The 15,091-nt window shown below is 38.1% G+C and overlaps 1 protein-coding gene across 1 annotated transcript in view; it reads left to right on the top strand.

The window, feature by feature from the left end:
* LOC115290604 (phospholipid-transporting ATPase IB-like) overlaps positions 1–15,091 on the top strand; it is a 190,457-nt gene that overhangs the window by 107,256 nt on the left and 68,110 nt on the right. Inside the window, exon 28 of the mRNA XM_029938483.1 lies at positions 7,894–8,077. Coding sequence (XP_029794343.1) covers positions 7,894–8,077 — 184 coding nt within the window. The remainder of the gene's footprint in view (positions 1–7,893; positions 8,078–15,091) is intronic.

The raw sequence follows: 15,091 nt of genomic DNA on the forward strand, positions 1-15,091 counted from the left end.
ACACAGATCAAGGGAGACTACTGAATACTGGAGACGAACCATGGACTGAAGGGGGGGGGAGGGGGGATGGTCATGGTGGCGGGCACTTGTGGGGAGAAGCACTGGGTGTTATATGGAAACTAATTTGACAATAAACTACTATAAAAGAAATAAAAAAAATAAAAAGGCAAATCATGTATAACAAAGATAAATGGAGCTAGGAAAATTAAGCAAAGAATTGTTCCTTTCTCCTGAATAAAAATATTAAGTGGACGATTTATAAAGACATTTTGAGACCTGGACTTCTAAGTATTAACGTAGGCCGCCCCTCAGTTACCCTGTAGGCTTCACGTGTGTCTCCCTCGGGTCTCCTTTGTTCACTCAGCAGCTGCTACGAAAATTCAGCAGCCTTTGTTCTTCATTCCACTTCCACTTGTCATGACTGTTGTTTACCCTTCAGGATTCTTTGTAACATCATCTTCCATCAGTTAGAACTGATTGGAATGATAAAGAGCTGAATTCAAATTTGCCTTTGGGCTAAAAGGGAATTTATTAGCTCACATAACTGAAAACTGTAGGTAAAGCTAACTTGAAGGGAAGCAAGCAAATTTGTTAACCGTCAATTCACCAGAATTGTTTGTTTCTTCTCAGTATTTAGATTTTATCGAATCATTTTCATTTCACTTTATAACAGTATTTTAAGGGATGTTCACTGTTTCTCCACCTGAACTTCCTACTCATGCTGGAGGAAGCAACGACAGGACATAGTTGAAGAAGAGAGAAGGAGAAAACACAGGGGCTAATTTTGCCACAAAGAATGGATATTCCAGCAGCTGGCTTGCAGTGACCTGTTGGTGGTTTGTCCTAAATCTGGCTTGACTCGTAGTTGGTCAGAGGGTTCAAATAGTGTCTCCCTTTGGATTCAGCTGGTGCAGGCTTTATCCCCAGCCTGGATCCCCTTTTGGCAGCAAGCTGGGGGCCGAGAGACCTCGGCATCTTCGTCTGACTGCATCCAGAGGAAGTTTCACATACGGTTTCTCCCAGAAATCGCAGCAAATGGAACATGGTGTTTGGCTCAGAAAGGCACTTGCAGCCAGGAGCTTGAGATGAAAACAAAGGGACTGTATGCATGCCTGTAACGGCAGAAAGAGCTGTTCTACCCCGAGGTCCCAAAGGGACTGCAGAAGGGGAGTAGCAGCTGTGCCGAGACAGCCCCGCAGAGGGGGTTGCCTCTGTGGGAGCAGCAGACAGACGCGGCCACATGGGGCGGATCCGGCAGGGAGGAGCAGGGGGCTGTCCGACTGGACCTCACTTTCCTCCCTGCCCAGCTTCTGCAGGGTCACTCAGCCCACGATGACACCAACTCTCAATTTTCCAGCTGTATGTGTCCACTGTCATGGTTTCTCCACTTAGTACCATCATCCCTTGGTGTGTCCCCGACGGAGGAACAGTGAACATAAATGAACACAGAACTGTAGTCTGTTGACTGAGGCACATCCTGAACTGATGAAAACAATCCCTATGGACCTGGCGGAAACTGCACTTGACCGAGGGAGTGGTGGTAGAGATGAGGAGTACAGTCTGTCTCTAACTTTCTTCCTGGCTTCAGACGTCTATGACTGAGTTTTTCTGTAGATTCAGCTAAAACTTCATTAAGAACTTTTAGTCTGTACTCATGAAAGACATTTGTCTGTGGTTTTCTCTCAAGGTTTTGAGTGCCTTTGATATCAGGATAATTCTAACCTGATAAAAGGACTTGGGAGGTGTTTCTTTGTCCTCTGTTTTCTATGCTTTCTGTAGTACTTGGTATTATTTCTTCCTAAAATGTTTGATAGACTTCACTGTTGATTGCCACCTGGATCTGGACGTTGTAGGAAGGCTTTACTGAATAATTCAGTTCATTAAGCAACTATTTTCTACTTCTTCAGTGTTGTGATTTGTGTCTTTCAAGGGATTTATCCATTTGATCTAGTTGTCAAATTGTTAGCATTAAGTTTTTCACAATATTCCTTTATTTGTTACTTTTGTGTGGTATGTGGTGGTGGTCCTTCCCTTCCTCATATGGATAATTCACTTTTTTTCCCTTGATCACTCTTGTTGGGCTTTGCCAGTTTTGCTGATATTTTCAAAAAGCCAACTCCATGGTCTATCCAGCTTCTTATTTACATTCTGATATATCTTTATAATGTATATGTAATATTATGTATATGTAACATATTAATATTATATAATATATGCACATAATTATAATACATAATGCTATAAATAGTCTAATATATGTGAGATATAAATTTATATCTGTATTATTTTCTTTTACCTTTGAACTTATTTTTTTCTCATTCCTTAACATAGAAATGTTTATTATTGATTAAAATTTTTTTACTTTCTATTATAAGCATTTAACGCTATAAATCTTTAAGCACTGACATAATTTCATTTCACAAATTTTGATATGTTGTGTTTTCATGGTCATTCAGTTCAAAGTACAATCTTTTCTAATTTCGCTTGATTTCCTTTTGACTCATGATCTATTTAAAAGTCTTAAATTCTCACACATTTGGGTATTCCCTGTTACTGATTTCTAACTTAAAGCTATTATCAAAGAAAATTTGTTGATTTTTTTTTTCTTCGGTACTTTGTCATTCTCTGGTCTTCTGGCTCCCTTGTGTCTGATGAGACATTCACACCGTTGTTACCCTGTATGTGAGCTGTCATTTTCCACTTCCTACTTCCCAGATTTTCTCTTTGTTACTGGTTTTCATTCATTTGGCTATGTTGGCTCTAAATGTGGTTCACTTATTTATTCTACTTCGGATCCAATGGATTCCTAAATGTTTTGTTTTGTTATTACCAGACTGGAAAGTTTTCAACCATTTTCTCAGGTGTTTTTTTGGTTTTTTGCTACTTTTGATTCCTTTGATTTGGGACTCCAATCACATGTATGATTGAATGCTTGACATTGATTACAGACATGTGACACTGCCCCTGCCTTTTTAATTTCACCTCCTTTCTTTTTGGATTGCATATTTTCCATTGATGTAACTTCAAATTCACTAATTTCTCCTACTATCTCAGATCTGATGTTAAATTATGGAAGTATATTTTTCACTTCATCTCTAGAGTTTCTATTTTTTAATAGTTTCCATTCTTCTGTTGGGATATTCTGCTTGTTGACTCAATCTATCACAATTTTCTTTCATTCTCTGAACATATCTTAATTTTGTGAGCATATTCATAATGCTGCTTTGAAGTCTGTCTGCTAAATCTTACATCAGGTCTGTTCCCAGTCGGCTTCTATTGACTGCTTTGTTGACTGTGTATGGAAACAAACACTCTCAAGTTTCTTGGCACATCTAGTATTTTGTTTTATTTAGAGTAAAACTGGATATTGTAGAAAAATACATTGTAGTGTATCTGGATTCTAATTTATTCTTCTGCATTTTGTTGGTTCAGTATTTTAGTAACTTGCCTGTACTCAGACTGTGAAATCTGTTTCCCTATTCATTTGCAGTTACTGATATCTTTCCTCTGCTGTTTTGTTTGTTTGTTTGTTTGTTGCTTTTAAGCCTGCCTTCCCAGCAGTTTCTCCGGCACCTGCGGAGTTTAGTCATCACCCAGTTATTTGGACAAGTTTATGCCTAGACGAGTCATACCCTTGCCAGTAGGGCTGTATGTGGATTGGAGGAATGCTTCCGGAAGTGTAACATGTTGAAAGCCATTCTGGGCACTTTCCTGCATATCCTTACGTTAGTGGTCAGTTCGGAATATGTGGAAAGTTTTTACCTCACCCTCCCGTGATTCTTCTGTTGCAAAATCTCCCTGTTAAATTTCTAGCTGATTTGCTGACAGCCACCCCAACTGGTAAAAGTGTGGGTGTTCATTGTCAGCTCCAAACCTTGTGCACCGTGATAGTCAATCTGCAGATTCTCCCTCACTCCCAGGTCGGGAGTAGGAGCGCCTCTGGGCAAGACGGTCACAAGCTTGCTGCGCTTACCTGATTTTCATGAATAAACGTGTCTCAAGTTCTTTTCCACCTTTGGTCATTTTCTGGTGGGCTGCATGTTTGTTTTTAATCACTTTTTTTTCAGTTTTATACTTGTTTTCTTACTGAAGGGAACTAACTTCTTATATGCCATTAACAGGTATGGAAAGTTTTCTTAAAGTTTGGGTCAATAATTTGCTTACTGAATGTCATTTAGAAATAAAAAAGCTTAGGTACTTGTAGGTTGTCATACAATATTATAATTGCTTAATCAGTGGCATTCAGGCAAACATAATGAGAAGAGAAAAATCTAATCTAGAAAATCCAGTTTATTGGGCACCTGGGTGGCTCAGTCTGTTGGGTGTCCAGGTCTTGATTGTGGTTCAGCCTGCATCAGGCTCCACTGACTTAAATACACTTTAAAAAAAGTTAGTTCTTAATCACCATATGCCATAATTTATGTTTTACTTACTTGGCTTACTGTCTCTCTCCTCTCTGGAATGTAAACTTCATGAAGGCAGGAATGTTTATGTATTTTATCCTCTGCTCTATTTTCTATATCAAGACTTGTGCCTAGCTCATATGTAGGGACATAAATATTTGTTGAATATATAACAATTAATGCATATGAGATTACCTGTAAGTAGCTGACACAGAAAATCCAAACACAAATATAGCAAGAAAACCTGTTTTTATATACAAGGAAATATCTATGCTGTACAATATGTTGAACCTATTTTACAAATTTAGCATGGAAACCATTTTATTTTTTATTTCTAGCACTGATTATATTGATAAAGAAGTCAGTCGTGTGTGCCTATGGAAAAACCATAACCCATGGGTCCATTGGGTTACTTATCTTTGTATATTCTTATTCCTTGAAAATGGATGATAAAAGTACTACAATTTTTAAATCAAGTCAAGTGCAACTAGAGTGTTTGTTTTATAGGTTGGAATCTATGATGTACTCTTTCTAAATTGTTGTTGAATTTGTTATTTGGTTCCATGTTATAGATTAAAAATCACAATGAGAGTTGACATGTGAAGTACTATTTTTTGGAAGGTAAACATGTCCATTCAGATGAAAAGAATAGAAATAGCTGGTTAATGTCATTTTGAATTTCTCAAACTGTGTTTTAGGGCTGTGTTTTCTTATTACTTTTGTCCCCTGAAACAGCATATTGACTTCTTTTCCTATCCTGAGTAGACTTTTTGTCTTTCAGCTTTTGTGACTAGATGGCTATGGGACATCTATGTTGTCTCAGCTAATAAAATGACAAGATAAACTGCCAGACATGAATGTAAAGATGAACAATTGTGTATAATCCTAAAATTTCAAGATTAGGGTAATTTCACTTAATACTCACACATGGAAACATGACCTGAAGTGTTTTATTATTTTAAGCTCATTTAACAAAGAGGTATTAAAATATTACTATTATTTTAGGATTTATTTTCATGTATGGGAGGGAGATCCAAAGCCAGAATAGTGATAATCCAATTCTTTCCTTTTCATTTTTGTAGTTTTTATTTAAACTCTAATTAGTCAACATATACTGCAATATTGGCTTCAGGAGTAGACTGTAGTGATTCATCACTTACATATAACACCCAGTGCTCCTCACAACAAACCCATCACCCATTCAGCCCACCCCCAACCCCCACCTCCCTTCCACTGACTTTCAGTTTGTTCTCTCTAGTTTTTTTCTCCCTTCCTTTATATTCTTAAGTTCCACATATGAGTGAAATCATAGGGTATTTGTCTTTCTTTGACTTATTTCACTTAGTGTAATACACTCTAGCTCTAGCATCATCATTGCAAATGGCAAGATTTCATTCTTTTTAACGGCTGAGTAATATTAATATTCCATTGCATGTGTGTGTGTATGCGTCTATATATGCATGCCACCTCTTTGAACATTTGGGCTCTTTTCATAATTTGGCTTTTGTTGCTTGTGCCGCTATCACCATCGTGGTGCATGTGCCCCTTCAACTCAGCATTTTTGTATCCTTTCGGTAAATACCTAATAGTGCAGTTGCTGGGTTGTAGGATAGTTCTGTTTGTAACTTTCGGAGACCCTCCACACTGTTTTCCAGAGTAGCTGGACCAATTTGCATTCCCACCAACAGGGCACGAGTGTTCTGTTCCTCTTTCTCTACCTCCTCGCCAACGACTGGTCAGAGTTGATGTGGAGCTTTGGTGAAAGGCCCAGACCACCTCACAAAGGACTGAAGGGTTCAAGGATGTTTAGCAAGGGGAGAAGGCGTAGTGGGGGCCCGGATGGTTTTCTTCTGTATTTGGAAAGCTTCATTGGCCCAAAGGATAGAATTAAGATTTGAAAGTATGAAAAGTCAAATTTGGTATTAATATGAGGTAGGTTTTCTTTTTCTTTTCTTCACAAATACCATAGTTTAAATATAAAATCACTTGTCAGACAAAATGGTAAAGTTCTTATCATTGTAGTTATTCCGGTAAAATAACCAGTGTCTCTAAGATGGAAACTAAACTTAGAAAGGGTTTCTGGAACATTGTCTACTCCAGTAACTTTTCATACTGTAGCTACAGTGTATTAATGTTAACTTACTATATTTTCCTCATTGGGAAGCCAAAGGTTTTCTGTCTATGCTTTGGTCTTAAAATTTGAAGTGTGTTCTAGTCAAGGAAACTTTATCTCCTCAGTTTTTAGTAATCTCACCTGAAATTTGAAAGGTTTAAATTTAAATTAGTTTTTAGGAGCTGTTTCGTGGGAAAGGGATGATCATTCACTTACTAGAAAATAAAACCTTTGTGTGTCCCTTATCATCTTAGATAGAGGTGTGTATCCAATTTATTTAGTGACTGCATACATAAATGATAAATAAGATGTAAAAAATTTTGCTTCTTTTTCCTTGGAATGTCTGTTAAGTATTTTGTGCAGACAGGGTCTGCTAGTCTGAAATATTTTAGGTGTACAAAATTTGCTTTTGTAGCTTGTCTGAGGAAAAAAAAGGATCAACAGTATCATTATCTGCATTGGACACATTCCAAGAACCAACCATTTGTTATTTTCAGTCACTTAGCTTTTGATTGTTATTGTTGACACAGACTCCTGACTGATAGATACCTTCATGTTTATATATCTCTGTGTATTTTCATGTATATTTTTTAAGATCACTTGAGGGTAGTTTGATTTTCATAGGCTCCTCCTATGCTATCCTTTGGGGGAAATGCCTTCCTCTAGTTTTAGAATCAGATCTTCACTCCTTGCTCTCATGTAGCGAGATGATGGAAAATAGAGCAGCCAGTGTTAGAAACAGGGAGTGGCAGGGGAGAAGTGCAAATTGAAGAGTTTATCTCCGTGTAAAGGGGCCAATTGATACTGTGTATTTCTTTTGGGATGTTACAGAAGTGATGTGTGCTTTCTTTGCTTTACTTTTTATTTTGGGTGGGGGTGGGAGGGGACTTTAAAAAAATTTTGAGTATAGTGGATGCACACTGTTACATTAGTTTCAGGCGCACAACAGAATGACTGGACGTCTCTGTCTGTTATGCTGTGCTCACTGCAAGCGGAGCCTTATTGCAACCACTGGCTAGATTCCCTGTGCTGCGCCTTTTATTCTCGTGACTTCTGTTCCATCTGGAAGTGTGTACCTTCCAGTCCCTTTCACCCATATTGCCCATCCCCCACCCCACCCTCCACCAGCCATCAGTTTGTTCTCTGTATTTTATGTCTGATTCTGTTTGTTTATTCATTGTTTTCTAGTTGGTAGGTGGAACATTTTTATACATGTAAGAAGCTTAAGGTATTGGAAGATTTATCAGTAACTGTCATTTAAAGGTGGTTATGTGTAGATTATCGTTGACTCTGTGTTAAAGGCTTTTAGAACAAGGTGAAGTAAAATGAACCAAAAAAAACCCCACCAAAAAGTGGTGGTTCTGTTGTCTTTTTCAGGTTATCTCCCCTCCAGAAGGCAGAAATAGTGGACCTGGTTAAGAGGCACGTAAGGGCCATCACCCTTGCCATCGGGGACGGTGCCAACGACGTTGGGATGATCCAGACGGCCCACGTGGGTGTGGGGATCAGCGGCACCGAGGGCATGCAGGCCACCAACAGCTCGGATTATGCCATTGCGCAGGTCAGAGGCAGGGGTGGGAGGGTGCTGACCACCTCGAGCATCCCTGGGTCTACCCTTCTCTGCAGGCTGCTTTTCACATGCAACTACCAGCACATTTGGGGTTTTCTTTCCTTTCGTCCTTATGCAGCTTGTAGCAAAAAGGTTTTCCTTGAGCAGTTATGGTTCATCAAACTGATAACGCCAAGAATCTGATATCATCTCTACATCCCCAGTCTCTTCAGTCTGTGATGTGTGCTTTACTTTCCAGTGTCTCTTGATGACAATTTCTTGAAGACTTATAATCTTCCAATTTCTGCTTTCTTAAAGTGTGCACTGCCTCTTGGCAGACATGAAAAAAATAGACTGTATATTTATTATAGCTTCACAGCAAAACTGAGCAGAAAATATAAATTCCCATATATTCCCTGTCTGCCTCCCCTACCATCAACACCCTCTGCCTGAGAGATGCATTTGTTATAACTCATGAACCTACACCAACACATCATCATCCCCCACGATCCACAGTTCACATTAGGGCTCACTCTTGGTGTTGCACATCCTGTAGGTTTGAACAAATATGTAATGACAAGTATTTATCATCACAGGATCATACAGAGTAATTTCACTTCCTTCAAAGTCCCTCTAAACTCTGCCCATTCGTCGTTGCCTCCACACTAACTGACCTTGGCAATCATGGATTTACTCTCTCCGTAGTTTTGTCTTTTCTAGAATGTCATATTCCTACATTTCCAACTGGCTTCTTCCCTTAGTATTATGCTTTTAAGTATCCTCCATGTCTTTTATGGCTTGATAGCTCACTTTTAAGTTAGTGATGAATACAATTCTACTTTCTGGGTATGCAATATTTTGTTTCTCCATTCACCTACTGAAAAACATCTCAGTTATTTCCAAGTTTGGGTAATGATTAATAAAGCTGCTATAAATATCCACGTGCAGGTTTTTGTACGTGACATAAAATTTCAACTCCCTTGATCCTGTCCTAAACTGCTAAATGCTATTGGGATGCATGCTTCCAATGATCTCAGCAATTATATGTGATGGAAGCCTGGACCTGTTAAATACTGTAGAAACCAAGCTGGCCAGGATCAGGTGTCCTGGGGACCCAGGGAGATAGTATTCCTTCTTTTGTTTGTTTGGTTGTTTTGATTCCACATTATAAATGAAATCGTATGGTATTCATCTTTTTCTGTTGGACTTATTTCACTTCATACATCACCCGCCAAGTCCATTCATGTTGTCACAAATGACAACATTTTATTCTTTCTTTTGTCCAATATTCCATCACACCCCTCCCCCCACATTTTCTTTATTCATCTACTGTTGGACACTGAGGCTGCTTCCCTAGCTGGGCTATTGTCAGTAATGCTGCAGTAAACATAAAGGTGCATGAATCTTTTCAAATTAGTGTTTTTGTTTTCTTTGGGTAAATACACAGTAGTGGAATTACTGGATTATATGGTATTTCTGTTTTTATTTTGAGGACCCTCCACACTGTTTTCCACAGTGACTCTGCACCAGTTTGCATTCCGACCAGCAGTGCAAGAGTGTTCGCCATTCTCCATGTTCTCACCAACACTTGGTATTTCTCGTCTGTTTGATTCTAGCCATTCCGACAGGTGTAAGGCGATACCTCACTGTGGTTCTGATTTCCACTACTCTGATGATGAGTGATGTTGAGAATCTTTTCATGTGTTTGCTTGCCATCCTATATCTTCTTTGCAAAAGTGTCGATTATTGTCTTCTCCCCATTTTTTAAATTCCAGTTAGTTAACATACAGTGTGATATTAGTTTCCAGGATACGATATAATGACCCAACGCTTCCATACAGTACCCAGTGTTCAATCATAACCAGTGCATTCCCTAACTCCATCACCTATTTAACCCAACCCCGACCCACTTTTGCTCATATTTAATTGGATTTTTTGCAGCTTCTTGGTGTTAAATTGAATAACTTCATTATATGTTTTGAATATTATGAATATTAACCTCCTTTCAAAGATACCATTTTCAAATGTCTCCTCCCACTCAATCGGCCTTTCATTTTATCGATCCTTTCCATCGCTGTGTAAAAGATTTTTGTTTTCATGTAGTCCCAATTGTTAATTTTTGCTTTTGTCTTCCTTGCCTGGGGAGACAGATCCAGAAAAGTGTTGCTAAGGTCAATGTCCAGGAGATTACTGCCTTTTTTTTCCCCTTCAAGCTTTTACATTTAAATTCCAGTTAATTGATATACAGTGTAATATTAGTTTAAGGTGTAGAATTTAGTGATTCATCAAATACAACATTCAGTGCTCATCACAAGTGCCCTGGCTTTCAGGTCTCACATTCAGGTCATTTTATTTTCCCATATCATGTACAAAAGTGGTCCAGCTTCATTCTTTTGCATGTAGCTGTCCAGTTTTCCCAACCCTTTTTTGAAGAGACTTTTTTCCCCATTGCATATTCTTGCCTCCTTTACTGTAGATTAATTCACCATATAAGCATGGGGCATTTCTCAGCTCTCTCTTCTCCATGGATCTACATCTGCTTTTGTGCCAGGACCATACTGTTTTCATTATCACAGCTTTGTAATTATCTTGAAATCTGGGACTGTGATAACCTCCAGTGTTGATTTCCTTTCTCAAGATTGCTTCCGCTACTCGGGATCTTTTATGGTTCCATACTAACTTTAGGATTATTCTATTTCTTTTAAAAAAAAATAGTATTTTGACAGGGATTGTATTGAATCTGTACGTTCCTTTGGGTACTATGGACATTTTAACTATTTTTCTAATCCATGAGCATGGAGTATCTTTCCATTTCTTTGTGTCATTTTCAATTTACTCTATCAGTGTTGTATAGTTTTCAGAGCACAGGCCTTTTGCCTTTTTGGTTAAGTTTATTCCTGTGTAATTTTTTATTTACTTCTCAAATAATTTTTCTTAATTTCTCTTTCTTCTACTTTGCTAATAGTGTGTAGAAATGCAACAGACTTCTGTATATTATTTTGTATCCTGCAACTTTGTTAATTTATCCATTCTTTTTTTAAAAAAATTTTTAAATGTTTTTCATTTATTTTTGAGAGACACAGAGACAGCATGAGCAGGGGAGGGTCAGAGAGAGAGGGAGGTACAGAATCAGAAGCAGGCTCCAGGCTCTGAGCTAGCTGTCAGCACACAGCCCACACAGGGCTCGAACCCACGAACCATGAGGTCATGACCTCAGCCAAAGTCGGACGCTCAACCAACTGAGCCACCCAGGAGCCCCTAACTTATCAGTTCTAATCGTTTTTTAGTGGGGTCTTTAGAATATTTTATGTAGAGCATCATGCCCTCTGCAAAGAGTATCAATTTTACTTCTACTTAAAAATTTTTTTTTCACATTTATTTATTTTTGAGACACAGAGACAGACAGAGCATGAACAGGGGAGGGACAGAGAGAGAGGGAGACACAGAATGTGAAGCAGGCTCCAGGCTCTGAGATGTCAGCACAGACTCTGACCAGGGCTCGAACCCACGCACTGTGAGATAATGACCTGAGCCAAAGTTGGAGACTCAACCAACTGAGCCACCCAGGCGCCCCTCAGTTTTACTTCTTCTTACCAATTTGGATGCCTTTTATTTCTATCTCGTGTCTGACTGCAATGGCTGGGCCTCCCAGTGCTGTGTTAAATAAAAGTGGTGAGAGTGGACATCCTCGTCTTGTGTCTGATCTCAGAAGGAAAAGCTCCTAGTTTTACAGCATTGCTGTGATGTTAGCCTCGGGTCTGTCACACGTGGCCTGGATTACGTTGGCATGTGTTTCCTCTTACTTCGTTGAGTGTTTTTATCATGAATGGAAGTTGAATTTTATTTAATGCTTTCTCTGCATCTATTATGATGACCATATGATTTTTCCCTTCATTTCATTAATGTGGTGTGTGCTGATTTGTGAATTCTGAACTAGCTTTGCATCCTTGGAATAAATTCCACTTGATCGTGGTGAATGATCCTACTATATTTAATGTATTGTTGAATGTAGTTTGCTCATATTTTGTTGGGGATTTTTGCATCTTTGTTCACCCGAGATATTGGCCTGTAGTTTTGTTTTGTTTTGTAGTGTCTTTGTCTGGTTTTGGTGTCAGGGTAGTGCTGCCCTCAGAGAATGTACTCAGAAGCTTTCCTTCCTTTCAATTTTATGGAATAGTTTGAAGAGAATGGGTATTAATTCTTATTTACATATTTGGTAGAGTTCACCTCAGAAGCCATCTGCTCTGGGACTTTTGTTTGTTAGAAGCTTTTTGATTGCCAATTCAATTTTGTTAGTCTTTCTTCTTTTGGAAGATTGTATATTTTTAGGAATTTATTTCTCCTAGGTTGTCCAACATCTTGGAATATAAATTTTTATAGTAGTTTCTTATAATCCTTTCTATTTCTGTGATATGTATTTCTCCTCTTTAATTTCTGATCCATTCATTTGAGCCCTCTCTCTTTTCCCTTGATAGGTTTGGCCAAGGGTTGATCAGTTTATCTTTTCACAGAACAAGGTTATGATTTCATTGAGCTTTTCTATGATTTTTTTTCCTGTTTTTCATTTATTTCTGCTCTGACCTTTATTATTTCCTTCCTTTTGCTCTGTTTGGATTTTGTTCTTGCTTTTAGGTATAAGGTTAGGTTTTTCTGAGATTTTTGTTTTTTGAGGTAGGACTATATTGCTACAAATTTTCCTCTTAGAACTACTTTCACTGAATTTCAAGGATTTGGGACCATTGTGTTTTCATTTTCATTTATCTCCCATGTATTTTTATTTTCCTGTTTGATTTCTTCATTGACCCGCTGGCTATTTGGTACCATGTTATTTAGCCTCCACGTGTTTGTGCTTTTTCTAGGTTTTTTTCCCCTTGTAATTCATGTCTAGCTTCTTTATACCAGTTGTAGTCAAAAAAGATACTTGGTATGATTTTAATTTTCTTAAATTTATTTAGACTTGTTTTGTGGCCTAACACATGATGTATCCTGGCGAATGTTCCATGTGCACTCAGAATGAATGTGTATTGTTATTGTGTTGTTTTTGGATGGTATTTTTTGTATATATTGAGTCCATCTGTACTAATGTGTTGTTCAAAGACACTGTTTCCTTGTTGATTTTCTGCCTGTGTGATTGCTGATGTGAGTGGGGAGTTAGAGTCCCCTACTATTATTTTATTGCTGCCAAGGTTTCCCTTTGTGTCTGTTAATATTTGCTTTATTTAGGTGCTCTTCTGTTGGGCACATAGATAATTACAACTATTATGTCCTTTTGTTTTATTGATCCCTTTATCATTATATAGTGTCCACTGTGTCTCTTGATTGCAAATCTATTTTATCTGATATAAGTATTGTCCTCCTCTCCCCCAGACTTTTTTTTCCTTTTCACTACCATTTGCATGGCATATTTTTTCCATCTATTCACTTCCAGTCTGTATGTGTCTTTAGATCTGAAGTGAGTCTCTTGTAGGCAGCATATAGATAGGTCTTATTTGTTTTATCCATTTTGTCACCTTATGTCTTTTTCCAAGTGTTTAGACTATTTACATTTAAAATAATTATTGATAGGAGTGCCTGGGTGGCTCAGTCAGTTGAAGTCAGCTCAAGTTTGTGGATTGAAGCCCCACATTGGGCTTTGTGCTGATAGGGCCAAGCCTGCTTTGGATTCCCTGTCTCCCTCTCTACCCCTCTCCCGTTCACATGCATGCTCTCTCTCTCAAAAATATTAAAATTATTGATATTTGCTTATTGCCTTTTTGTTTTCTAGTTGGTTTTATAGTTCTTCTCTATTTCATTAATCTTCTTTTGCTCGTCTCTTTATTTTTTGTGTGTCTATTACAAATTTTTGGTTTATGGCTTCCATGAAGTTTTATATGACATCCTAAGTGTACAGCAGACTATATTAAATTATGGTCTCTTAAGCTTAAACTCATTTTGCTTATTTTATTATTTTTAGAGAGACCAGAGACAGTGTGAGTGGGGGAATGGATGAGAGAGAGAGAGGGCAAGATAAAATCCCAAGCAGGCTCTGCACTGTCAGCACAGAGCCCGATGTGGTGGCTTGAATTCACGAAACCATGAGATCATGTCCTGAGCCAGGAGTTGGATGCTTAACTGACTAAGCTACCCAGGCACCTCTGACCTCATTTAAAAAGTACTTCACGTTTACTCCTTCCTCCACTATTTTACACGTTTTAATGTTGTGAATCCCAATTTTTCAGAATTGATTTTACTATTTTGTCTTTTAACTTTCATACTAGCTTACTAGTGATTGCTCTATGACCTTTATTGTATGCTTGCTTTTATTTGGAACATTTTTTTCGGCCCCCCCACCCCTTTCTTTTTACTTCTAATTATGGTCTTTTGTTTTCCACTTAAAGAAGTCTCTTTAATATTTCTTGTAAGGCCAGTTCCGTGGTGATGAGATGCTTTGATTTTGTTTGGGAAATTCTTTATTTCTTGATGAATTCTGAATGATAACTTTGCTGGATGGAGTATTCATGATTGTGTGTTTTTTCCTTCCAGCACTTTGAATATATAATGGTACTCCCATCTGGCTTGCAACATTTCTGTTAAAAAATAAGCTGATAGTATAATGAGGTTTCCATGTGTGTTACTAGTTTCACTCTAGCTGTCATTGTGTGTGTGTATGTGTGTGTGTGTGTGTGTGTATACATACATATATATATATAATTTATTGTCAAGTTGGCTAACATACAGTGTATACAGTGTGCTCTTGGCTTCAGGAGTAGATTCCTATGATTCATCACTTACATAAAAATCCAGTGCTCATCCCAACAAGTGCCCTCCTCAATGCTCATCACCTATTTCCTCCCTGTCCCCTTCTACCTTCAGTTTGTTCTCTATATTTAAAGGCCTCTTATGGTTTGCCTCCCTGTCTGTTTGTAACTATATATATATTTTTTTCTTTCCTTTTCCCCATGGTCTTCTGTTGCATTTCTCAACTTGCACACATGAGTGAAAACATACAATGTGTGTCTTTCTCTGACTTATTTCACTAAGCATAAT

Source organism: Suricata suricatta, chromosome 4 (genome assembly GCF_006229205.1).
Source record: "Suricata suricatta isolate VVHF042 chromosome 4, meerkat_22Aug2017_6uvM2_HiC, whole genome shotgun sequence".
In the NCBI taxonomy this organism is placed as follows: domain Eukaryota; kingdom Metazoa; phylum Chordata; class Mammalia; order Carnivora; family Herpestidae; genus Suricata; species Suricata suricatta.